The 27003-nt window shown below is 40.0% G+C and overlaps 1 protein-coding gene across 1 annotated transcript in view; it reads right to left on the bottom strand.

Annotated features, from left to right (window-relative positions):
- LOC105355325 (collagen alpha-1(I) chain) overlaps positions 1 to 27003 on the bottom strand; it is an 84435-nt gene that overhangs the window by 21415 nt on the left and 36017 nt on the right. The window contains exons 9-41 of the mRNA XM_023961126.1: positions 26767 to 26886; positions 23844 to 23882; positions 23562 to 23615; positions 23434 to 23487; positions 22079 to 22186; positions 21944 to 21997; positions 20614 to 20667; positions 19929 to 19973; positions 19559 to 19612; positions 16456 to 16500; positions 16314 to 16367; positions 16036 to 16080; positions 15892 to 15945; positions 15740 to 15784; positions 13840 to 13893; positions 13379 to 13423; positions 13245 to 13298; positions 12754 to 12861; positions 12276 to 12329; positions 11473 to 11526; positions 11323 to 11367; positions 9423 to 9476; positions 8105 to 8149; positions 4239 to 4292; positions 3854 to 3907; positions 3701 to 3754; positions 3336 to 3389; positions 2849 to 2902; positions 1833 to 1877; positions 1670 to 1714; positions 1274 to 1381; positions 1095 to 1148; positions 940 to 993 (exon numbers count right to left, since the gene is read on the bottom strand). Of these exons, the coding sequence (XP_023816894.1) occupies positions 940 to 993; positions 1095 to 1148; positions 1274 to 1381; positions 1670 to 1714; positions 1833 to 1877; positions 2849 to 2902; positions 3336 to 3389; positions 3701 to 3754; positions 3854 to 3907; positions 4239 to 4292; positions 8105 to 8149; positions 9423 to 9476; positions 11323 to 11367; positions 11473 to 11526; positions 12276 to 12329; positions 12754 to 12861; positions 13245 to 13298; positions 13379 to 13423; positions 13840 to 13893; positions 15740 to 15784; positions 15892 to 15945; positions 16036 to 16080; positions 16314 to 16367; positions 16456 to 16500; positions 19559 to 19612; positions 19929 to 19973; positions 20614 to 20667; positions 21944 to 21997; positions 22079 to 22186; positions 23434 to 23487; positions 23562 to 23615; positions 23844 to 23882; positions 26767 to 26886 (1914 nt within the window). The remainder of the gene's footprint in view (positions 1 to 939; positions 994 to 1094; positions 1149 to 1273; positions 1382 to 1669; positions 1715 to 1832; positions 1878 to 2848; positions 2903 to 3335; positions 3390 to 3700; positions 3755 to 3853; positions 3908 to 4238; positions 4293 to 8104; positions 8150 to 9422; positions 9477 to 11322; positions 11368 to 11472; positions 11527 to 12275; positions 12330 to 12753; positions 12862 to 13244; positions 13299 to 13378; positions 13424 to 13839; positions 13894 to 15739; positions 15785 to 15891; positions 15946 to 16035; positions 16081 to 16313; positions 16368 to 16455; positions 16501 to 19558; positions 19613 to 19928; positions 19974 to 20613; positions 20668 to 21943; positions 21998 to 22078; positions 22187 to 23433; positions 23488 to 23561; positions 23616 to 23843; positions 23883 to 26766; positions 26887 to 27003) is intronic.

The raw sequence follows: 27003 nt of genomic DNA, 5'->3' as shown, positions 1-27003 counted from the left end.
TTCAGGTGATTTTACTCTAAATTCTTAAGAATGCTTTTTTTTTTTTACCGCAATAAACTTTCTCACACCAACATTTTTTGGGTCACATGTGCTTAAGCTCACTGTAAGTCCAAGAATGGAGTTAAAACACAAACAAAAAAAACAAATTTGGTTGGCAATATAAAGGTTCTCAGGTTTCCTGTAGGTTGAGTCATGGCATCTGGACTTTTTTCTTTCAATGTTTCACCACTCATCCCGGTGTAATTAGAAGCTGCTTTCACTAGGAACTTTCTGTTTTCGTCTGAGACACAAAGGCTTTAGGTTTTGAACTTTTTCCTCTCTATGCCACTGAAGCAGAGAGCTGCAGTAACAACTGCGCTCTTCCATTAAACTACAGTGTCATCAACTAAAGCCTCAGTCACATGCGCCTGCAGGGTTGATCCGTATGGGTGCGGTGGGTTTTTGGGTTGTTCGGGCCTGTGGAGAGTCATAAACACGAGCGGCTGCCTCTTAAGGGGAGTGCAGGTGTCTTACAATTCCTTGGAGGCTCATAGAGCCACCGTGATTTCCTCATTTTTTCCATCATCCTTCACTTAAACAGCACCAACAGGCTCCCTGCGCAGTGCAGGAGGTAAATAAATCCAAATTATGACGTATCTCACCTACTTCACCCTTACCTACCCTTACGTGTTGCTTAAGTGTTCACTGGAAGCTGATGCACACAGCAAGAAAAGTGAATTTTTGCCTTACGGATTTATCAGGTTTTCTAGTATCTTCCAATTTTGTTTGGTTTACCTGCGGCGCACAAGTTTGCCCATTTTTCCGTGCAGACAGCCCGTATCCACTCGTACGGATAGTTCTGACTAAGGCAGAACATCCATAATGTGATGCAGGAAGAAGATGAACCATGATACTTGTGTGGGGAACAACGTATGCTTTTTATAACATTGAAAAGCCAACCTGGGGTCCGCTTTGTCCTGGGGGGCCATCACTCCCTGGTGGCCCTGGTAGACCCTGATTGTACAATTAACAGTTTAGTGATTAAAATGACATAGAAGCAGATTTTATGCATAGTATGTAAACAATACAGTTCCATTGCATGCATGTTTTTGCACCCTCTGTCCTTTGTCCCCTGTGGTTCCAGGTAACCCAGAGTCCCCCTGGAGGCCCTGAAGAGATCAACACGAAAGTCTGTTTTTATGCTTTTCTTGCTGCAATCCTGCACAACTTAAATAATAAACTGAGCAGAGTTTTTGTGAAGAAAGACAGTGGTCAACTGTAGGTACCCACTCACTGGGATTCCTGCTGGTCCCTGTGGGCCCTGAGGCCCTGGGGTTCCAATGCTTCCAATGGGACCATGTTTGCCAGTTGCACCATTGGGACCCGGAAGACCAGGAAGGCCCTGAAAAGCAGGGAGGAGTCAAGTTATGACCGTATTGTTCTGTCTTTCCATATTGAGATGAAAGGTTCTGTGGGAAGAACAAAGGGCTTGTAGAAGCCCAAAGTAAAATAGAAAAAAAAAACTTGAAAAGTGTTTAAGTCTCTAGAGTCAGCTCTCTTGGACAAGTCAAAGTTGTTACACTTTTAAATGTTTTACGATTTTGTACATTTCATTCTGTTCCCCACATTCCATGACAGGGACCTATTATTCAGAAGAACACATAGTATTCCCTGCATTTTGAAAACTTACCGTTGGGCCGTTAATCCCTTTCAACCCATCATCACCAGGCCGTCCCTGAAGGAAACAAAGCAATTAAGTACAAATCGAAAGTAAACCTGGACCCTAAAAATGCTCAGGCTTTTTCCACATATATGCAAAAAAAAAAAAAAAAAATCATTAGAATTTTTCTCACCTGAGGACCCCGGGGCCCGTTCTCTCCTGGAGGGCCTGGGGGGCCCTGAAAACCCAAAAAAGATAAAATCTGATCCAGAATTGTTTTGCTTCTTGGTAAACAAACAAAAATCAAAACTAGCATTGGAGAAAAAAGCCTTTAATCTTATTTGTATCTCAGACTAAAACAATCAAAACTTCTTCCAGCGTTTTTCAGTTTCAATGTAGATCTCTGTACAAGTGTCAAAACCGCCCATGGTAAAGAAGACAAAGTCCATTAACCAACTAACCTACCTGTCAGACTGTTTACAAATCAAATTTTGGACGGCAAAACCTGTCATTATTAAAGACCCCCTCTGATTATTTTTCCAGTGGTATTTTAATTATGATTATTTCATTTTTGGCCAAAATCAAAAAACTTTGTAATGTTTTCTAGGAAATATAAAAGGACATCAGTTGTGGGTGAGACTGTTGGCATTGAGTAAGTCTTCCCCCATTTCCCATCATCTATTTGTTTACACTTTCTTCCACTAACTTACAGGCCCTCACAACCCCAACCCAACATTAGTGGTGCAAAAAAAAAAAAAAAAAAAAAAAAAAAAATGGTGCGCAATATTGGAGCTATGCAGCCCTTTTGATCCAAATTCCAGCTCGGATTAGGAAAACAAAGACTCACATGGATCTACTCGAATGTTAGTGGATGCATCAGAATGGAGCGGCGCAGGGAGCTCCACCCATTGTATTGTCAACATCACAAATAAGCTCTTTTAAAGGAAATGCTTTTTATCTTCTCCTGATATACAACTTAGCTTAAAATTGCATTTCTGAGTATTTCTTTCTGAAATACTCAGAAATGCAATTTTAAACCTAATTTTCTTTATACGTGTCCTGCTTCATGACAAAAATGCCACAAGAGCATGTTTAAAAAAACAACAAAATACATGTTTCATTTGAATGGATCTCTAAGCAACATTCACTTAGAGATGAAGAAATAAAGTTGAAGTCAAACGAGTCGTTTTGGACTGATGACACACTTACAGCAGGCCCTGGTTTTCCAGGAGAACCAGGGAAGCCCTTCAAACCCGGCCCACCCTAGTAAGAAGATCAGAGACAGTCTTTGATGTGTTTTTTAATTTAAATTCATGATCTTTTAGTTTAATAATAATCCATTTTATTTAGCAGTACCATTCAATAAACAATAAGACACTGTATGACATAAACTGAAACTCTTAAAATGATGTCAGGGGTGTTAAACTCCAAGCCGCGATGGCCTGTGTCCTACATGCTTTTCAACTAATCTGCCACTGAAGCTTCTTATTGGCAGAACACACCTGATCCAAGAAACCAGTAGCAGGTGGGACTGTGTTATCACAATAACCAGCAGGCCTGGTGTCTGACACCTCTGCTTTGGTGCTTTTTTAGGATTTTACAAAATACTCAACAACATTTTAGAAGTCTCTTTCTCTCAAAAAACAAGATCTGCTTCTGTTGGCATGCAAGAGAGGTGAAAGCAGAAAGACCGTACCCTGTTTCCTGTGAAGCCCGGGAGCCCACGCATGCCCACATTACCCTGAATGCCCTGGTGGCCAAGAAAAGCAGAAATACATATTCACAGAAACTGACTTGTTCAAATGCCCAACATCTATCAGAAAAACAGAGAAAGTGCCCTTTGGCAACTCTTCCGATACTGTGAAAACGCAAGATTAAACACAACAGTTTCTTAGTTTAAGTTCAGAATTTACAAAAACATGAAATGAGAAAATGAGAAATATCTTTAAAAATCCTCTTTTTCCTGAAATACACAAACATTACAAGTGCAAAAATGTTTTGCTCGTTTATCCATTTTCACACGAGAAGGGCACACACAGTGCAAAAGCATGAATCACTTACATACATGCCAACTGGGCCCTGTGGTCCTTCCAAGCCAGGCTTCCCTGGAAAACCCTGGAAACAAAACACTTCCATAAAAAAAAACATGGCAAACATGCAGGATACTGTCCCATACGTGTTACTTGGGATATGAATTCTCCATGGGGCTCTAACCTTCAGTCCCGGGGAGCCTGGTTGACCTGGGGCTCCTGTCCCTCCTTGAGGGCCCTGTTGAATATTTATCTGACAGTGACTACAAAAGCCAAAGGTTTAACCATAGTCACGTTGGCTAATTTCAATGATTAATCAGCTTCACAAACTTTACGTCGCCCAGTGAGAAACACTGAAACCTTTGATTTCTGCCTGTGTGATGAGCAGCAGTTCTGTGCGTGCTAAAACTCATCAGATCTGATGAAAACCAAAACTTCAGTACTTTCAATATCTGCATTCAATATCAAATCTACTAGGCTTAAAGATAATCCCTGTATTAGTGACTTTTACATTGCAATGTCCCTCTATTTCTCAGACACTGCGAGTGTAAAATGAACAGACAACACACCTGTGAACCTGGTGGACCATCAATTCCTCTTTCTCCTGCAATGCCTTCAAATCCCTAAAAAAAGACCCAAACAAACAACAAAAGAAGTTCACAGAAGTTTAAAAAAAAATCTCTGCTACTCTGCTGATAAAAAACTATGTTCCCATGTAAAGAAAGTTTGAAGGTATTTTGGGAAAGCTAAAATAAAATAGCTTTATAGTCCCTTGAGTTTTTGAGAAGAATGGGAGCAAGGAAGCACAATTTTCACACCTTTTTTAATTTGTATTCACGTGTTTGAAAGGTTTAAGAATGTCAATGTAGTAAAGGAACTTAAAAAAACGTAATTATAGAGTTTGACGTGGCCCAATGATGTCTCCATACACAGGGACAAGTACATCAGCCACATCTCCCACTATAAGGACTCCATCTCTAAAGCCAAGTCAGCATATTACTCCTCTTTAATAAACACCTGTGAAGGGAATTCTAAGGCCCTGTTTTCCCTCTTTTCCAAAATGACACAGCCTACTAACCAACTGCCTCCCCATCTGTACACCTCTGACTTCTGTGACACCTTGGCTTCCTTCTTCAGCTCAAAAATAGAAAACATCCATCAGGAACTATTAGTAAATCCTGACTCAGATCTAGCTCCCCTATTCCTGTTGGTCCCACTTCACTCATTTTTATCATTTTCTCTACCATCAGTCACCGAAATTGCTGAGCTAATTAAACATTCTAAATCATTGACCAGTCAACTTGATCCATTTCCTACAGCTTTGGTTAAAGCTACTCTTTCCTCTCTGTCCCCCCTCATCACCAACGTGATTCAGTCCTGTCTCACCACTAGAATTGTTCCCTCTAGTCTCAAAAAGGCTGCTGTAATCTTCCGTTCATCTCTAAAATCCTTGAAAAAACTGTTGCAGAACAACTTCGCATGCATCTCTCTCAGAATAACCTTTATGAACAATTCCAGTCTGGCTTCCGTCCCCTTCACAGCACAGAAACGGCTCTCCTAAAAATCTCCAATGACCTCCTCCTTGCTGCCGACTGCCTACTCTCCATCCTCCTCCTACTTGATTTAAGCTCAGCCTTCGATACCATCTCCCACACCATCCTCCTAGACAGACTATCCGCCATAGGTGTCACAAACATACCTCTCAACTGTTTCCACTCTTACCTCTCTAGTCGCACCCAATTTATTCAATTAAAACAATTCCCTTCTCACACAGTTCCTGTCACTACAGGTGTGCCCCAGGGCTCCGTCCTGGGACCCCTGCTATTTGTCATTTACCTTCTCCCTCTTGGTCAAATCCTCCGTAAATACAAAACTCACTTCCATTGTTATGCAAGACGATACTCAGCTTTACGTCTCCACAAAGCCTAATTCCTCTTTACCTCCCACTTCCCTCACTGACTGCCTTCTTGAAATAAAATCCTGGTTAATACTAATTTCTTAAAACTAAACAACGATAAAACTGAACTTCTCCTGATCGGTACCAAATCCGTTATAAACAGCATCCAGAACTTCTCCATTCCCTTTGAAACCTCCTCCATTTCCCCCTCCCCTCATGTTAAGAGTCTGGGTGTCATCCTCAACAGCACCCTTTCCTTCACTTCACACATGAATAGCATCACCCGGTCTGCCTATTTCCACCTTCGCAGCATCCGTCGTCTTCGCCCTTCCCTCAGTCCGCATTCCACAGCCGTTCTGGTGCACAGTCTTGTCACTTCCCACCTGGATTATTGCAACTCCCTTCTTTTTGGCCTACCACAAAAAACTCTACGAAAACTACAGTATTTTCAGAAATCAGCTGCCAGAATTATCTCTCAAACACCTTCCACCCAACACATCACACCTGTTCTGCAGCAGCTCCACTGGCTACCAATCACACACCGGATTACATACAAAATACTTCTCCTGACCTTTAAATCCATCCACAACCTTGCTCCTTTATATCTTTCAGATCTTGTTCATGTTGCCACACCCACCCGTACCCTCAGATCCTCCTCCTCCCTTCATCTGAATGTCCCCACTGCTCGCCTTGTCACTATGGGGCGCATAGAATTGCGCCTTCAGCTGCTCTGCCCTTCCGGCTCTGGAATTCTCTACCCACTGACCTCAGAAACACTGGCTCTCTCTCACAATTCGCCAAGAAACTGAAAACTCATCTTTACCAACTTGCCTATTTCCCTCATAACTTCTTATTTCTGGCCTATCTAAATCTATATTTTATTGTGCATTTTATTGCTTTTATTTTCACTTTTATGTACGGCGACCTTGGGTTCCTTGAAAGGGGCCTAACAGATAAAATGTATTATTATTATTGTTAATGATGCATTGGCCGCCTGTCCCCAGTGTTCCCCTCCATCAGCCTAGCTGGGATAGGCTCCAATGACCCCTGTGACCTCCGTGCACAGCACTAAGAGGGAATGGAAAATGAACGGATGGGATTTGATTCAAAAATATGACAAACTTGCTTCTAAAGATGACTGTAATTTGCATTCTTCTGGTTTTGCTTATTTCCACAACTTTTCACAATAGTAGGAACTCAGTGGCTTGTTTTCAGAGGGGGATTCCTGGACAGTTTGACAGCTGGTAAAGCTGCAGGGAATTTTGGCTCTCATTGTCACATCTGTTTTGTGGTCATGCAAATGATTAATGGGAGGAATGTCCATGATCATGCAGAACTGAAGACTAGAATGGAATTTGGTAATTCGGCAAAAGCATATAATCAGTCTGTGATTTATGAAAGAGACTTAGACACACCCAAGAAAGAAAAATATGTTCTTCTTTTTGTCTATGTGAACGTTTTACAAATGACACTGTTATTGTTTATGTAGGTGTTGGACTCCTTTACAATATATACAGAACATCTGGGATATAATTTTTAAATAGTATTAGCATATTAGTTGGAGTAGAGTTTGTTTATTAAATTGTTTTGGTATTCATCATGGGGTTGAGATTCCAGCTGCACAGATAAAAGATGAGATAAAGAAAATGAAACAAGAAGAGGGATGAAAAATACACAGACTCCAGGTTGGAGAGGATGTTGCATTAAACTGTCAAATTAAATTTGAGACGTATTCAAAAAATACTCAAAAAAATGCAACAGTCTTATACGCTCTCCCTTTAGCTTACAGCCCCTCACAACCCCAACCTAACATTAGCGGTACAACAAAAATGGCGAGCAATATTGGAGCTAAAGTTCTGATCCAGATTCCGGCTCAGACGAGGAAAACAAAGACGTCCGTGGATCTAGTCGTCTGTCAGTGGATGCATCAGGATGGAGCAGAGCAGGGACCTTGCGGCTCATCGACTGTAGTTTTTATGCAACATTTTTTTTGTCTGTTCCTGTTTCACCGCGATTTGAATAAATAAATACTCAGAAATGCAATTATAAGCCTAATTTATTTTTATAAGTCCTCTGTTATGAGAATGTTTTGAGAACTTGTCGAAATCACACACACACAAACATGATTTTAATCAGTGTGGTTTCACGATGTCCCTCCATCACATAATTACCGTAGGTGAATACCACGGCCGTCTAAGAGGCTCTAAGAAAAGTTGACCATTGTAGCATCAGCATTGTGTCTGCATGCTGAAAAGTACACACAACTCTGTTCCAAGATAGGTTCAGAGAAGAAAAATGTCTCTGCATGTCTGGAATGTTTTTAGAAAAGCCCTTTTAATGTTTAATGTTCAAAAAGATTTTAATAATTTGGATAGATAGTACTTTTTGTCAACACACTCATTCAGTCCCTGTGACCTGCAGGCACTGGAATCCTGTTTTTATATTTAATTAAATCTGAAGATTATAACATAGAGTACAAAGCTGAGCTATTAGAGTGGTATCATGTCCTTAAGGACCCCCAGGGGACAACAGTCTTACCATTGGTCCTTTACTGCCAGGACCCCCATCTGCACCAGGTGGGCCCTGAAATGCAGAAAAGAGCAAAGAGCATATGAATGTTTAGATCTTTCCTTCACATACTCATTATTTTTCTAAAAAGCATAATTTTTACTCTTTTACCAGCAGTAAAATATGATTTTTTTATAAAAATCTACTAGAATGCTAACAACGAAAGCTAGGTACAATCATGCGGAAGATGCTTTAGCACAAAAGGACATAGATGAGCTGAAACCAGATGTAGCTTAAAAGGTCAACAATGCTTTAAAAAGCTGTTAAAAGATGCAGGAATCAAATATAAATCACAAATGCTTTTAAGTCATGGAGTCCTGCAAATGCAACAATAACTGCACGCATTGCTAAAATGCTGAATTAACTGGAAACATTTTGTTTTTTTTAATTTTTGAATAAATCCAATTCTGAGGACTGAAAGAGTCCCAAATATTGAATATAAGTGATGCAAACCTAATTGAATATCTTGATTAAAAGCTTGCAGTTGTAAAAGCAACATGATTTATAAACACAATGTACAAAAAAATTTCCTTACAGGCAAAACTCCCACAAAGAGTTTATTGCCAACTGACTGTCAGGAAATTCTCGGGAAATCTGACACTTCTATGAAAAATAAACCTCAATAAATGTAAAAAACCCAACAGAGTTTATACAAACCAAAAAAAAAGTCAAGAAGCCCAATGTTTTTGTTCCAAACTTAACCTTTTCAACTAAAATGATGATGACGTTGTCAGCACTTAAGAAGCATAAATAACTTTTTAGGACAGCCCAGTATTTCTAAACATGGAGAGTGAACCAAAGCATCAAGCGGGAATCTCCAGAAGAGGCGGAGAAAAATGTAAAAAACAAGAAAAATAGATTTTGAACAAAAAAAACTGAACAGAGAAATCACATTTGATCTATTTTAACCCAGAAAGTGAGTGTGTGAAACATTTCCTTCCCTTGCCCCTGGATGGGGTCAGATGGGGAGAACAAATTTTACACTCACATGACTTCAGATTGTGTATAAAATTGTGAGCGCCAAATGCAAAAAGCTTTGTGTTTAACAAACTGCACCTAAATCTCCTCACTGTCAGACTGAAAGCAGATTTTGCGGAGATTATTAATAAAAGGAACAATGTGAGGGATAAGTAAACGGAAATGTACACTTTAGTGAGCACACACACACACAGGAATAAATATGCCCAAAAAGATTAACATACATATAAGCACATACAACACATAAGCAAAAACCAAAACACACACAGTTCTTTCATTTGATGGGATTGAAATATGATAGAATGGGAACCTGTGTACCAGGCTTTCCTTCTGGTCCCTGTGGTCCAGGCAGTCCTTGTAAGCCCTGAAACAAATACACACATGTAAAACAATAAAGAGTTTAATAGCTTGTAGGCGTGTTACACTGCTCTCTTGGTTTTCCAGCTTTTGTTTGTGAACTGACTAAAGATACGAGAAACCACATCCTATGACGGGCCGTACAACACAAATTTCATTCTGAACCTCTCACATACGTACATTCATACATGTCCCTCTCACATATATTCACGTTTCTAAGTGCTTCATGTTCAACAATTATCTTGATGCAGCAGATTAAGAAACCTGTTCAATTCATATGAAGAGACAGTTGTGAACACCAACTCAATGGCCAAGTGGTGGAGTGTCCCCAACTAAGACTGTAAAATTGTGGGTTTGAATCCAGTCAGGTCACATCAAAGTTAGGACCTTCCCTTCTTGGCACGTAGCATTAAGACTTGGACTGATGGGGTAAACCACCACAACAAGTTTCATTCACCCAGATTCTTACTGTAAGCAATATAAATTCACTGGCCACCTTGATAGTACCAGGTTGGACCCCCTTTTACCTTCAGAGCTGCCTTAATCCTTGGTGGTATAGATTTAACAAGCTTCTGGAAACATTTCTCAGAGATTTTGGTCCATGTTGACATGAAAGCATCACGCAGTCGCTGCCGATTTGTCGGCTGCACATCCATGATGCCGATCTCCCATTCCAGCGCATTCCATAGGTGCTCTATTGGGTAGAGATCTGGTTACTATAGAGGGCATTTAAGTCCAGTGAACTCATTGTCACTTTCAAGAAACCGGCCTGAGATGATTCCAGCTTTATGGCGTCTTACCCTGCTGGAAGTAGCCATTAGAAGATGGTCCACTGTGGTCATAAAGGTATGGACATGTTCAGCAACGATACTCAGGTAGGCTGTGGCGTTGGAACCATGCTCAAAGGTGTGAAAAAAAAAACATCCCCATACCATGACACTACCACCGCCAGCCTGAACTGTTGATAGAAGGCAGGATGGAATCATGCTTTTATGGTGTTGACGCCAAATTCTGACCCGACCATCTGAATGTGGCGGCAGAAATGGAGACTCATCAGACCAGACAACATTTTTCCATCTTCCATTGTCCAGTTTTGGTGAGTCTGTGTGAATTGTAGCCTCAGATTCCTGTTCTTAGCTGACAGGAGTTGCACCCAGTGTGGTCTTCTGCTGCTGTAGCCCATCTGCCACAAGGTTGGACGTGTTTTGCATTTAGAGATGCTCTTTTGCAGACCTCGGTTATGACCAGTGGTTCTTGAATTTCTGTTGCCTTTCTGTCAGCTTGAACCAGACTGGACATTCTCCTCTGACCTCTGGCATCAACAAAGCATTTATGCCCACAGAACAGTGCTGTTCACTGGATATTTTCTCTTTTTCGGACCATTCTCTATAAACTCTAGAGATGGTTGTGGGTGAAATTCCCAGTAGATCAGCAGTTTCTGAAATCCTCATACCAGCCCGTCTAGCACCAACAACCATGTCACAAACAAAGTCACATTAATCACCTTTCTTCCCCATTCTGATGCTCTGAACTGCAGCAGATCATCTTGAACATATCTATATTCCTAATTGCATTGAGTTGCTGCCGTGTGATTGGCTGATTAGAAATGTGCATCAGTGAGCAGTTGGACAGGTGTGCCTAATAAAGTAGCCAGAAAGTGTATTTTTAAAATGCTAGCCTGTTGGTGTGAGGACTGAGTGGCACCAGCCAAAGATCAAACCTGGATTTTTCTGGTTGTGCAGCCTCCGTACTGAACCCCTATACCAGTCCTGCCCCTCTCAGATTTGGTAGATTTGACAATATAAGAAATATTTTTTCAGACATTTGCCAGGAGCCTCAGGATTAAAGCTCACCGATGGACCAGGCTGACCGGAATGTCCCCTGTTTCCAGTCACACCCTGTAAAAAAAAAAAAAATGCGACAGACTAAACACGATAAAATCACACATGTACTCCAAATTACAGGTGGATTTTAGGATGTGTGCAGCTTTGCACATGGTCTACCTTGTTCCCTCTGGGTCCTGGTTTCCCGGTGCGTCCATCGAGTCCTCTGTTCCCCTTGAGGAAGGATAAACATGTTTAATTCTGAGCTCCAACAGCACACAATCTAAAGTGGTTTTAATCACAGTTTCACAGCAAAGTTAGAGTTTTATATTAACATATCTTTTTAGTTTTTTTTTACATTAAAATCTTGAAGACGTTTGCTCCAGATTTAGCTACATGTGATTTCACATCTTCCCATAGCATCTTAGGAAAACAAATACAAAACATTCAACAACACAAACATCTGCTTACAATTGTCACAATTATCATTATCATAATAATTTTCAGAATGTGGAAAAAAAAACAGAAACCGCATTAATTGTTTTCTCATACAGTCCTTAACAGATAAATTAAAGAGTAAATTGGTAATGATGGTGATGATGTTAATGATTTTGTCAAAGAAAAAAAAAAGATAAATGAAGCTGTCATGTGAGAAACAAACAGCTGTTTGAAGGTTTGATTCCTCCTGGGGGAATTCTACATTCAACATTGACCATGTTAGTATGAAGGCAACATCCATTTCTTTCATGGAGACCACAGTCATTTCACGGATTTCACAGTCATCATAGATCTTCTTAAGTCCTCTGGATATTAGAGGTCATAAATTACTGAATAGCTGTACGGTCAAACAAAACCCTGTTTTGAAGACCATTCAAAAGTAAACATCCTTCAGCACATGAAGTTCATCATGAAGTACAGCAGTTTGTGACATTTCGATTTCAGCAGATGAGATCTGACATGTGTTGGTTGGAATATTCTCTGACCTTCAACCCGATGCTTCCTTTCTTCCCCAGAAGACCACTTTCACCATCGAGTCCCTGAGTGAAGATCATTACAGTTTGTGTCATTATTTACCTTCACCAGGCTGGTTTCAGATTTTATATGAACAGCAAAAGTAGATAAAAAGTTCTTTAAATTCAAATTTCAAAATTGTATTTGACGAGCAAAACTGCCTTTTTTATTCTACTGATCTCAGTTCATTTACAAGGTGCTCTAAAATCAATTATTCTTAAATGTTTTAAATGCCATTAAAAATTCATAAAATTACCAGAGTTTTGGCACATGATCGAAAATTTTATATTTTGTTTTTTTCTCTAAACGCAAATTCTACATAAAAATTACAATAAGTTTGAAGTTTTTTTCCAACGTCAAACTGTGAGGAAGCATATTCTCATTTTCTTCTTTGTAGAATAATATCTTTTTGTCTTTACTTTATACTTGTACTTGTACTTCACTGTGTACCTCGCTGCCTCGAGGGCCAGGAGGGCCAGCGACTCCTGAAAAACCTGGCAGACCGATGAGACCCCTTTCTCCTTGAGGACCCCGAATACCTGTGGCTCCCTGAAAACCCTGAACCAGGAAGACAGACATTTGAATGCATCTGAAGCGATTTTGAAAAAGCTCAAACACATTTTGGGTTATCAAATTTGTTTTATACGTTTAAAAAATAAAATTAAACTAAAGAAATACCTTTCCTGGTGCATAATTTAAATATAATGTAAAAACACTGACGTTTTCAAATTTCAAAATACTTGATTATTTATTGCAATAAATATAGTTTACATAAATTGTTTCTTTAAGGATTCAGTGAAGGCTTATAAATTCTTGAATATTCCAGTCAGCGAAGAACAACTCAGCTTCACATCATTATGGTGTGAAGAGCAGCTTTTCCGAGAACCCTGAAGAAAAAAGTACTTCTCAATTTTCTTTAGAGTTATTTATTAAGTTCCTACTTTGTCCCCTTTGGATCCTGGATCTCCCTTGTCCCCATCTGCGCCTCTTTTGCCCTGATAGCAAGAAAACCAGGTAAAGACTGAGAGGACCAAAGAATGCAAAAACATTTGTAAAGCTTGGAAAGGTTACACACCATCGCTCCTGGGAAACCTGCATGACCACGGATCCCTCTTTCACCCTACAAGAGTGGGAGAGCAACGGTCATCAAGCAGCGATCAGCAGTGATCATCAAAACATCACAACCATCAATAAAAGATATGAAAACTAAGAAAAGTACAATAATGGAGGCATTTAGGAATTCCAAAATTGGAAAGTTAACCTATTAAGTCTTCTGTGAAATGACATTTATTGCAAAATAAAGGTATAAAATACTTGAGGTTGAGAGTTTCTGCAGTTGTGAATAAAAACGGTCATTATTGACTCATCACCAGCAGAGGGCGCTGTAGTGCCTTAAGGACATACAGTCCATTGCAGTCTGAACTCTAGAAACAGCTGACACTAGAGCAACTCCCCCTTAAGTCTCCCTGACTGTCTGGAACTCCATCCTCAGAGGAAGGAGCTCAAAGAGGGACGTAGGTCTGAAATGGAACCTACCATGGGTCCTTCAAAGCCAGGTTCCCCCCGGGCACCCATCGGGCCCACAGGTCCCTGATTCAAAAAAGAAGCAATCATTTCAGTAAAACATTTGGTAAAACAGGAAGACCATTTTTAAACACTACGGAAGAAAGCTACAAGAGCAATTTAAAAATCAGACGTGATGCTTTAAGTTAATTATTCTACAGCAGTAAAGTTGATTTAAAATATTGTCTTGCACACAGACAGTACTTTCCAATAACATAAAATGTAATTAGGATTAGGGATGTGAGGTTTTTTGGCTCCAATCCGATTCTGAGTCATTTGCTTTTGAGTATCTGCCGTTGTCAAGTCCAGATCCGATACTTTTGTAACACATTTACAAAATGAACAAATTTAATAAAGAGATTCAGGTTGTCTCTGATTTTTAACCGTATTTTAACACTTACACATGGCACCTCTCTGAAGTAACTTGAACAATCAAGTAAAAACAGTACAGCTGTTACCTAGGAAAATGGGAAACGGCCATGGGATTCTTTTTTAACCTTGTAAGACTTTTAACCTCTTCACATATCACATTTTGGGTTTCATCACGACAGTTCATTTTCTTAACTCTCTGCCAGAGAAACAAATAAGGAATGTCATAGAAGAGCTTAGGCGTTGTTTAAGGGGTTGAATCGTGGAGCTGGCAGTTAGCAGCTGCTGTGCAGCCGTCTCTCCGTCTGCAGGACGGAGACGTTAACATTAATGAGAAAAATGCATTTGTAGGTCGTTGTTTGCGTTAAGGCAGGCCAATATAGATAATTTTTATTAGTTTAAAATGTTTTTAAGAGAGTTGTTAATCCGGAAAGTCCAAATTTGTGAACATCCGGCTCATTTGACTGAAGTGTTTCTGCTAGCTTCCTGATTGAACTGCCGCCGTGTTCTGGTGCGTGCAAACTTCTAGTGGAGCATTTATACAGAATAGTAAGCTTTAAGTATAAAACCTTGTGTGATGATAGAGCTCATATTTATCCCTGGTGTAAAGATGTGTTTAACATTTTGTCCTCTGTGAACCTACAATCAATATTTTTAACTGTTTGAAATGTAAGATAGTTAATGTTAAAGAAACTCTAGTTGATTATTATGAAAAACACTGGAAAATGAAACTGCTTCAAAAATCAAAATTACGAACTTATTTGCAAATTAAAGACAATTTTCGACTGAGCCATATGTTATGAACAAATTAAAAAGAGGACAAAGATCCTTATGTGCTCAACTTAGAGCAGGAGTGCTCCCCCTGCAGGTGGAAGTAGGGCGCTTTAAAGGCATTCCTGAGGAGGAAAGACTCTGTGAGGTCTGTGAACTGCAAGTGGTGGAGGATGAATTTCATTTTTTGTTTTATTGTTTTTTGTATGGACAACACAGACTTTGGATGTATGAGGTAATAGAAAAGAAATGTCCTGATTTATTACCTGAAGATGAAATTTTACGTTGGCTTTTTAAAAATTACATTTTTTGTTTGGCAATTTTTGTGGCAAAGGCTTGGACAATAAGAATGGACACTTAGTACTCTGTTAGACTCTGATTGGGTGGGTCATTGTATTTTTGTGATGGACATTTTCCTGTATTTTGTCTTCCAGTCTCGTATAAGCCCATGAAGGCTGGGCACATTAGTGCATGACAATTAAATAAAATCAAACTCAAACTCTAAAGTGCTGTTCATAATACAAACATATTAAATGATTGGGAGACGACATCCAATATGGATGGGCCAGTTTTCCGATCATGTGATCGGATCGGCACATACCTAGATGTAAATCCCGAAACAATGGAGGTAAACTTTCAAACACAGCATTTTCTGACATGATTTTGTCAGTGACCCCGAAAGAGACAAAAATGGGTTTAGAAGATGAATGAATGAATGAAATTGTAAACTTACAGGATCTCCTTTAGTTCCTGGGCCCCCCATCCTTCCAGGATGTCCCTGTTAACACATGTAGACTGGAATCACCCTTAAGCAATTTTCAGGCAGTAAAGTCATCGGCCCAGCGGCTCAGATCATTCTTTCCGCCCTCATGTACCGGTACTCACTTGTGGCCCTCTGCACCCTGGAGGTCCAATCTGTCCCTCTAAACCTGGAGGCCCCTGGTAAATAAAAGAAGGGACAGGTAAGGCAGTGACGTCAAACATTTTCAGAACCTGTCCAGTGTGTACATACTGTAAGCCTGTGCATACCTGAGGTCCCTGGGGGCCAATGCTGCCAGCCGGCCCCATGTCCCCCTGAAGGAAAGATTGAATGCTTTGTAAACAAACCTGTCAAATTAGTCTGAACATTCAGTTTCATGTTTATGAAAGCATAAAACAGGTTTTTTGGCATCTCTTTGATGAGAGTGGAGGTGAAAAGCATAATTGAAAGGAGCTGGAGTTCATTAGAACAGATCCTTGGGGATGGAGGAATGTAAACATTCCTCTTCCACAAATGGAAATAGTTCATATTTTGGATTCATGCCTACCCTCGAGCCATTAACCCCCTGAGCGCCGACTCGTCCGGTCATTCCCGGAGCCCCCTGAAACACATCAAACCCCCAAACGTTTGTGCAAAACACCATAAAGGGGAACAAGAAAATGCTTGTTTTCACGTGCTGGTGTCCTTACCGGAAGCCCAGGCAGACCTGGGGGGCCGTCCAGTCCACTCTCCCCCTGAAGATGAGCGTGAAAAAGTGACAACCTCTCACGGAGAACAAAGCAGCTTGATTAAATAAAGCTAATAAATAGTGTCTATTTTTGAGTTGTTTTACTGCAAATGAAAAAAACGTTCTACTAATTATGACAGAGTGAGGAAAATATTTCCCCCCTACTTGGCCTCTGGCGGCATCTGGGACACTTTGATCCCCAAAGAAAACCTTTTTTATGCGGCTACATCTCTGTTAGAGGGAAGTCAAACAAATAAAAGGACGAGTTCTTGTTTAACAAGTTACCAAATGTTTTCCATCTACACTGACCAAAAATATAAACGCAACACTTTTGTTATTGCTCCCATTTTTTATGGTATGAACTCAAAGATGTGAAACATTTTCCACATACATAAAATAACCAGTTCTCTGAAATATTGTTCACAAATCTGTCTAAATCTGTGATAGTGAGCACTTCTTTGCAAGACAATCCATCCCACCTAGCAGGTGTGCCATATCAAGATGCTGATTAGACAGCATGATTATTGCACAGGGGGGCCCTTTGACTGGCCACAAGAAAAGGCCACTCTGAAATCTTCAGTTGTATCACACAGCACAATGCCACAGGTGTTGCATGTTTTGAGGGAGCGTGCAATTGGCATGCTGATAGCAGGAATGTCCACCAGAGCTGTTGCTAGGGGAATTGAATGTCCATTTCTCCACCATAAGCCGTCTCCAAAGGCGTTTCCGAGAATTTGGCAGCACATCCAACCGGCCTTACAACCGCAGACCACGTGTAACCACACCAGCTCAAGACCTCCACATCCAGCAAGTCCACCTCCAAGATCGTCTGAGACCAGCCACTCGGACAGCTGCTGAAACAATCGGTTTGCATAACCACAGAATTTCTGCACAAACTGTCAGAAACCGTCTCAGGGAAGCTCTTCTGCATGCTTGTCGTCCTCATCGAGGTCTCGACCTCACTCCAGTTCGTCGTCGTAACCGACTTGAGTGGGCAAATGCTCACATGCGATGGCGTCTGGCACGTTGGAGAGGTGTTCTCTTCACGGATGAATCCCGGTTTACACTGTTCAGGGCAGATGGCAGACACCGTGTGGGTGAGCGGTTTTCTGATGTCAATGTTGTGGATCGAGTAGCCCATGGTGGTGGTGGGGTTATGGTATGGGCAGGCATACAGTATGTTACGGGCGAAGAACACAGGTGCATTTCATTGATGGCATTTTGAATGCACAGAGATACCGTGACGACCTGGGGCCCATTGTTGTGCTGTACATCCAACAACATCACCTCATGTTGCAGCATGATAATGCACAGCCCCATGTTGCAAGGATCTGTACACAATTCTTGGAAGCTAAAAACATCCCAGTTCTTGCATGGCCAGCATACTCACCGGACATGTCACCCATTGAGCATGTTTGGGATGCTCTGGATCGGCGTATACGACAGCGTGTTCTAGTTCCTGCCAATATCCAGCAACTTCACACAGCCATTGAAGAAGAGTGGACCAACATTCCACAGGCCACAATAGACCAGTGTTTTTCAACCAGTGTGCCGCGGCACACTAGTGTGCCGTGGGAGATGGCCAAGTGTGCCGTGGGAAATTGCCCTCATTAACTGATCTAAAAACATTTCCCATCTCCAGGATTTTAGCTCTCTGTTCATCCAAACAGGCCCTGATAAAACACTGAGGAGTTAGGAATATAAAAGATCGTAAAATACCTTTTCTTTGCGTTTATTTTATTTTATTAAAGACATTTTGATAAGAATGACGTACCGCGATTCAGCTGCACCTTCGGCTGTAGTTTGGAAAAGTCCCGTTTTGGGGGGGTTAATCACATGTCATCGGTCTGACCAAATAGAAGTGCTTAAAGTCTTCACTTCCTTGTCCCGATTTAGCTCGTAAAGTCGCTCAGTTCCGACAGAAATACCAGCTAAAGCTCGTCTTTAGCGGTGTAGCTTTCCACAGAATCCGGTATCAGACCGTGGAACAAGTGAACAAAACAATGAAGCTCCGAAAACCGATCTTCGGCCGTTTAATGCACTACATTTCCCATGATGCATTGGGTTGTGAGAGTGACAGCGCAAAAGGAGATCTGTTGTTAAACATCTTGAAACTAACAAACACACAAACTGTTTTTAAATCTTCTAACTTAACTTTTATTGCATCTTTTAGAAAAGAACAGCTGCAGTTTCCAGCTTTTTCTGTAACAATTATCTCAAAAATGCATGTGAGATTGTGCAGGGGCTGTAGATCAATACAGACTATGAGTTTCTCCTTTTTTTTAAATTTTTGGATGCAAGTGTGCCGTGGCTCAGAAAAGGTTGAAAAACACTGCAATAGACAACCTGATCAACTCTATGCGAAGGAGATGTGTCGCACTTCATGAGGCAAATGGTGGTCACACCAGATACTGACTGGTTGTCTGAGTCCCCTGACCCCCTCAATAAAACAAAACTGAAGATTTCAGAGTTGCCTTTTCTTGTGGCCAGTCTAAGGGCCCCCCTGTGCAATAATCATGCTGTCTAATCAGCATCTTGATATGGCACACCTGCGAGGTGGGATGGATTGTCTTGGCAAATCACAGATTTAAACAGATTTGTGAACAATATTTCAGAGAACTGGTCATTTTGTGTATGTGGAAATTGTTTCACATCTTTGAGTTCATACCATAAAAAATGGGAGCAATAACAAAAGTGTTGCGTTTATATTTTTGGTCAGTGTAAAACTAGTGATGAGGACTTGAATCCGACTTAAGATAAGTCTCACATGCAGAAACTTGAGATTTGAAATGGAAATGATGTATTTAAATGTTTTGCTATTTGTTCATGTATCGCAAGTTTTATCATCATCACAATGTTGATCATTAATATAGCAAATCGCAAGTTTTCCTTATATCGTGCAGCCCTAATCTTGATATGCCATGTTGACACCCTGCACAGAGATTTGACTATTTTTCGCCCTTGGACAGCCCATATCCACCTGTAAGGACAGTTGCAACGCCAAGACCTGACACTTGACTTGGACTGCGAAAGGTGACTTGTGAGCATCTCTGTCTGATACTCACATCAGGACCCAGGGGCCCCTCTGGCCCGGTCCCACCACGAAACCCAGGTGATCCCTGCAAAAAATTAAACTAATGTCAAATAATAATGTTAGAATTGAATACAGTGCTTTTTAAAGAATAGTTAATTAATCATAAAAAGGCCTGCAGTTTAATGGAACGCATTCTGTCTGGCAAATTGTAAAGGTCATTTCTGTCAAGTTTAGAGAAATTCCCTTTTCAGTTTAAAGTCTTAGATTCCTTTACCAGGGAATACGAAACTTGTAAGTTTTTAACTCATACTTCAGTTCTTTCATGTAAAGCCAAAAGTAAGTGTCACATAAAAAAGATCCAGATTATTTTTTAGAAAATAAGAGGATTTTCTGAAACTCACTGAAAGGCCGACAGCTCCAGGGGGGCCAGGCAAACCTTTTGATCCCTGTAAGATTTAAAAAAAACCTCAACAACGTTATTATCTTACAGATAAAATAGTTAAACGTTTGTTTCTTTCAAACCACGTTAGATATATTAATTACATTTCAATCCTTAGCTAAGGTTGTACTAAAAATGGGGGGGGGGGGGGGGGGGGGTAACCTTTTCACCTCCATACAGCCTGATCAAAAACTAGTTCTAGTCAAAGTTTTACAGTTAAAAAAAATTATTTTCCCAATAACATTTCCTTGATATCTTTACGGTAATCAAAATCTTTATTTTATATTGTTTTTCTTTATTCTAGCATAATTTCTGTTATTTATGCAGAATATCATTAATAGAGAGAATATCCCTGAATTATTATTGTTATTCTTTTTTAACATTATTCTTTATTATTTCAAAGTATTAAACTGAAATGTACAACATTGCAGACCGGGTTCACACTCTGCAGGTAAAAAAAAGTAAACTTACTTTCTGATTAAGGAACAAAACTACGATTATGGGATGTTTTCAACCCATTAAAACCACCTGCTGTGAATTTGAGTGCAGAGCTCACTTTAATAAGACTCTTTAACCATGTGAGCTCAGAAACAGGCAGATGGCCCAAACATAAGAGACGGAGGAGGAATAAATGTATGAAGGACTACCTTCTCACCGGGTTCTCCGGTTTCTCCTTTTGGACCCTGCAGACCCAAGAAACCCTGCAAAAAAACACATGGGTTGACTTTTTATTTTTCACCAACTTCTGTTTTCCTCTATAGGTGAACTAGACGAATGTCTATCGCCCCCAAGCCACCAGGGGTCCCCAAAGCTGCATGTTCAGCCTCTTCTGAGAATTAAAATGTATGTTTTTACCTCTAGCTACCTCCTGTTTATTTTTCCCCCCATATATGCATAAAAATAAACGTTGGCTATGAATGAATAAAAAAACTGCAATAATAAGCTGTGGCTAATGTTTTTAGGCATTATTAGGTCTTTGGACAATACTGTCACACAGTTGATTAGAGAGACGGCGACACCCACAGATATGGTGGGAATGATTGACAGCTACTATTCAGTTTTAATAGAGAGGGTTTATTAAAAAAAAAAAAAAATCAAAGACTGTTGAGACACGCCATCAATCATGAGCTCTCCTAGCGGTGTGAGAAAAACTCAAGACAGGGAAACCTGATGAAAAAAAACAGGCAAAGGTCAGTCATTTGTTGATGATGTGGGCTGTAGAGGTAGAACATAGCTTTATCCCCCAAGTTTGCTGCCCTGCTAGCTAATTAGCAAACATTAAATACTGGTCCCGCCAAAATCCAAAAGGTATCCTGACCATTGCCTGTATATGAGAACTGTAGTAGGTGAAATGGTTTAATTCTGGATCCAATCAAATCGAGTCAATTCAGTCGCCATTTTTCTTGCAGTATGGACACCACCATGTTGGAGCCAGACAATGTCAGTAAGCAGTGATTGGTCAGAGTTAGTCAATAAATGTTTCTATGACAACCACTGTCATCAATCAGGAGTGAGCTTGTTGGAAGTCAACAGCCCTGCCAGCAGTTACTGTAACACTAACACAGCATCTTTCCCCCATGGAGCTAGAACCGGTCCTGGTTTCTCTATATATGTTTATTTGTTGATAGTACATTTTTCTAAATTTTTGTGTGAAGTGAATATGAAAGCTTCGAATCATATGTAAAATGTTAGAAGGTGTTGTACTGAACCTAGCTTTTTATAGTGATGCAAAAGGTTCATCAAATGAGACATCACTGTGAAAATTTGCTGTCCTCCTTCTCCCCAGTAAGGGACACGACATTCATTATTAACCAGACTGTGTGTTTCAATTTGACTATTTTTCTTTTTTGCACAATTTTATGTCAGATTATATCAGTGTAGTAATAATTGGGCCAAAAATCTGGTAAGACTCAGTTAAAACAGTCGACTCCAGCATCATCAAACAACAACCCCCGTTTTTTTGGGGATAATTCTCACCTCATCCCCTTTTTCCCCTTTGGATCCTCGTTCTCCCCTGTATCCCCACAGACCCTGATGTTGCACAACCAATGAGTTGATTAGCATTCACAGAACAATTGGACTTTTTGGATCTGTCAAAATTTCAGCACACACTTGTGATCCAGGAGCACCAGGTGATCCCGGCTGACCATCTTCCCCATTTTCCCCATCTTTTCCCGGCATTCCAGCTCGTCCTGGAGGGCCCCTGGGGCCTCGTTCGCCCTGTCAGACAACAGTGGGACAGTCCAGTTTGTAATGAAATTCAAACCTGCTGTTTTGTCCCTTAAAGTGACTTTTAGGATCGGAAATGGATTAACACAACTTTGCAGCATCCTTTAAGATTGACTTGCACAAAATTACAAAATAAAAAATTGTGTTTTTGATAAAATTATTATTTCGTGATTAAATTTAAAGTTTCAAGCCTTTGTATTTAATCAGGTTTTATTAAGTTTCTTACAAAAAGTAAACAAGAACTTCCTGAAAGCCACAAAGAGATAAAAGAAAAAAAAATCAGAAAAAAAGCTGACAATATATTTCCAAAATATTTAAGTTACGATAGAAACAAAATATGGACATCAGAAATCTGCCAAAAACAAACTTATCACAGCTTTTCAGTTCAGGGGAACAACACGTTCTCTTTTTTATGTGGCGTTTTATCTCCGTTCTTGTCTCAGGCCTTTATAGTTCACTACCACTACAGATTTTTGGAACATTAAAAGTCATTCTTGATGGCCAATTCAAATTTTAATTCCCTCTTTATCGCACAATAACATCATGAATACATATGAATGTTGTTGTTGTTCACCTTTCAGCATATCCCTTCAGGGGTCGCCACAGTGAATCAGCTTTTACTGATTTACTGATGGATTGCCATCAGAGAGTTTTATACTGGATGCCCTTTCTGACAGAACCCTGTATTTTATCTGGGCAGGGGACCAGCACAGGGAGACCCACACTTGGGCCCCGTTGTGGCTACATAGTTAGGCAGTAGCACAAATGGTCTTGCATAAGGATCCACACTGGATGGAGCTCATTGCATCTCCTGGGACTCAAACCCTAGTTTTACATGTGGCAGTCCTGCATGCAGCCAACTGAGCCATCCAGATGCTACATATACATATCAAAGTAGTTTTTAACAACAAAATGCAATTAACTGGATTTGAATGAACTTTATTAAGACAATAAAATATTAAAAGAGTTTCTTCTTGCCACTTTGATTTGTTGGATGTCAGGCTAAATTTGAGGCCAAAACCTGTTAAAAAGTTGTTTTGTGGTGAAAGTTATGCAATGATTTTAGGTTTTTCACATCTCGGCTTTTCATATTTAAAATTTGGTATATAGCTGTATAATGGTCGTCATTTGGCCCACTGCTGCTCCAAATTCTGGTGCTGTTCATGACAGTATCAAACATTTCATTTAATTCATTTAATTGAATTTATCATTTCAACACCTCACACAAATGATCATACCGTCTCTCCTGGACTCCCTGGTTGTCCTCGCTGTCCAGGTTCTCCTGGTGGCCCCTAAACAAACAACGTCTGATAAACCAATAAACTCCACAAACATACTCAAAACAAGTCTTTGGCCCATGTCTGACCTCCATGCCAGGTTTGCCCATTTCTCCAGGGGGCCCTTGTGTGCCTTCCTGAGTCTACAAGCTCACAAAAAAGAAACCAGCCTCTGAATAAATACTTCTAACAAACTAGGTTGATTCATCTCAATAAGGAACAGCTGTTGTTCCACAGCATCAAAAATAGCAGTTTATGGTAACAGCTTGAATCTCATAAAAATGATGCATTATTTGAATTCCATGAACAGTGAATCCATAACATGCTAAAACATCTCAGTCTGGGCAAGAAAAGCTAGAGGACATACTTACAGGCCAACTGGAAGAAAGAAGTTGATAGAAGTTGGTTTGCTGCAGAAAAAAACAAGCACAAAAAAAAAAAGATTTGCAAATTCCATAATGAATGAGACAAAAACAGTTGTTGAAAAAACATAAAAATGTATAGTGTCCCTGTTTTATCAGCATTCAGTTTTTACAGGTTGAAAATGCTTTTTTTTTCATGACTCTCCCTTTTCAGGTTTCAATGTAAACCATTGGTTGTCCTCCTTAACACCTTATGTAATCTTCATAAAGCACAAACAGACTTCCACCTGTCCAGTCTTTTTTAACAATAAATCAAAAGTTCCCCATTATCAGAATCCATTGTTACAAAGTCATACAGCTGTGATCAGAGCTGAGAAGCAGCAAAAATAGACAGCAGGCCCAACGTGCAAAGACACTAACTGTTACGCTTAAAAACCCACTCTGATGAATAAGAGGTTTTTGGGTTTTTAACATGTTCTCGTGGCATTTTTCTCATGATGGATGGTATATCAAAAGAAGATTACGTTTTAAACTGCATTTCTGAGTACTTCTTTCTTCAAATTGTTGTGAATCAGGATCAGACGAAAAGATGCATTTTATCGTAGTTGTTTATTACGTAGAAGCTACAATCGGCAGGCCACAAGCTCCCTGCTCTGCCCCATTTTGATGGATTCACAAATAAATCAATGAATGTCTTTGTTTTCCTCGTCAGAGCTGGAATCTGTATCAAAACTGTGCGGCTGGAGAGTTGCAATATTGGTTGCCATTTTTGTTGAGAGAGTAAACAGATGGATGATGGGAAGTAGGAGGAAGGCTCACTCCGGGCCAATGGTCCCACCCACAACTCAAAGATGAATTTCTAATAAACTCCTGCCGCTCTGGAGAAACTATGTCCTTGAAGACAACACAGTTGTTTTTTTAAATAAATTGCAAAATAGTAAGTAAAAGACTACCGAAAACACTTTAAAACATTTTTGGGGAATGGGTCTTTAAATCAGAATTAGGTCTTAGTGGGTTAAACCATTTTCATCTTTTCTTTTGCTAAATGACAGTGACAAAAGAAAAAGTAAATCCGGCCCGCCAGATGGTTCAATCCGGCCCAGTCATGAAGAGTAAAAATTATAAGAATGTTTAAAAAAACAAGCACGTTTCTAGTCCATTCCTGTGAAGAGTTGTGATTTTTTAAAGAAATAACCGAAATGCGCAATTCCGCCACTAGGGGGAGCAAAGGCTGAGCAAAACAGGTGAAAATGCATATCTTTGCACCTGCCAAAAGTGAAACCTAATGGCTCTGTGTCTGAATAAGATGTAGTTTGGTTCCCCGCAAGCCCCACTGCTGTTACATTGTTATAAGAAGGATCAGTAGTGACACAATAATGACCGAAATGTGAAAAAAGAAAAAAAGGGTTGAAGTGAAGTGCTGAGCTTTCCAGGAAAAATGGACAGTTTTATTTGTTTACGGAATTGAATGCAAAACCGGCGTGCTTGTTATGTCATCAACAGGTGGCAGTGCTCAAAGAATATAAAATTCAGCACCACTTTGAGACAATGAGGAAAGTTTCACCATTTGCAGTTAAGAAAAGAGAGGATTTACCAACTAAAAGCTGGCCTGAAAAAAAACCCGTCTGCATTTACTGCAGCGTGACGTCAGTGATGGAGCAGTGACAGACACCTGATTGCAGACAAGTTGGAGCAAACATCCAAACCATTTTCAGATGGTGATCCTATAGAAAAATGCTGAAGGCTGCAGAAGTCTTGTTCCCAAAAAGCAGTCTGTCAAAGATTATGATTACAGACACAACATCTCTGAGGAGACTTGGGCGCCATATTAAGGAATTCAGTCATTTATTGTATTTGCGGTCACTATTAATGAAAGCACAGATTCAGATATTGCACAACTGTTCATATTTCTTAGAGGTGCTGAAGAGAACGTCATAGCGGAGTTTCTTGAGTTGATGGACACAACAACAGCTGATGACATAGTCAGCTCTCTAGTTACTGTGCTGGACTATTTTGGAGTAAACTGGTCACCTGACGTGAGTTTGGTCATTGATGGTGCCCATCAAAGGTCTGGAAAAAGGCAGGTGTTGCCACAAAATTGAGGCAGAAACCAGGAAAAGATTCTTGGACGTTTCATTGTGTTTTGCACACTTGAATGACAGTAAATAAGTTTCTGTACAGGATCTTAATCCTGATATTGATGGCTGGCTGAAGTTTGAGGGGAGAAAGGAGGTTAACTCCAAATTCTCGTTATGTTCACAAATGTTTGCAAGTTTAATTTAGTTTAATTATTCATTGATTTGAGGCAGGTGTTTCATTTTTTTTTCCGTAGTCCCTCTTGAGTTTATTATAAGGATTGATTCAGTGTCAGATGTAAAATATTTAGTCTGAATAAAATTAAATAAACCAATTTTTTAAGTGAAATACATTTTATTTTACATCCATTGGCCTCTGTGAATGAATGTGTAATAATAAGTGATTAGGCTACAATGTTGGTTGAGGCATTTTTTCCAACTGAGTAAAAAAACATATGTTTTTTGCTTCTATGTTACTGCTCCGGCCCACTTGGGATCAGACACCTTGAATGTGGCCCCCGAACCAAAATGAGTTTGACACCCCAGAGTTAAACGGTGTTGATGTAAACTCATATGGTTCAGTAATAGTTCCACCAACTTTGAGCAGCTTTTCCAAAGAAAGATTCTGATTGTTGCGAAAAAATGGATCCAAAACATTCCGAGAAATGAAAGGAAGAAGCATCATGAAAAGCTGAGTTTGGAATTTTCTTCACATTTACTTCTTGTTTTGAGTTTTCTTTATATTTTTTCTATGATGTGGTAAACTTTATTGATACGATCTTTTTTTTAGAATAAAGCAGACACATTTCTTATCATCAATAGTAGGTGTTTTAACGTGTGGTTTATTGAGAGTATACCTGGAAAGCAGTCCAATCCTCAGCAGTGTTTCTCCATAGGTAGAAGGTCGGTAAACCCGGTGGACCAGGAGGCCCCGGCACTCCTGGTTTTCCTCGTCTTCCTTCATCTCCTGTCTTACCCTGAGTGAAAAGAACGGCAACATTTAAGCAGGAGCAGGAAAAATCATTTCAGAATAAACATTAAACAATCAACTTCCATCCATCCATCTTCTTAACCCACTGTATCCCTTTCAGGGT

This window comes from Oryzias latipes, chromosome 12 (genome assembly GCF_002234675.1).
Source record: "Oryzias latipes chromosome 12, ASM223467v1".
Classification (NCBI taxonomy): Eukaryota; Metazoa; Chordata; class Actinopteri; order Beloniformes; family Adrianichthyidae; genus Oryzias; species Oryzias latipes.
This window is presented reverse-complemented; position numbering and strand designations above follow the sequence as displayed.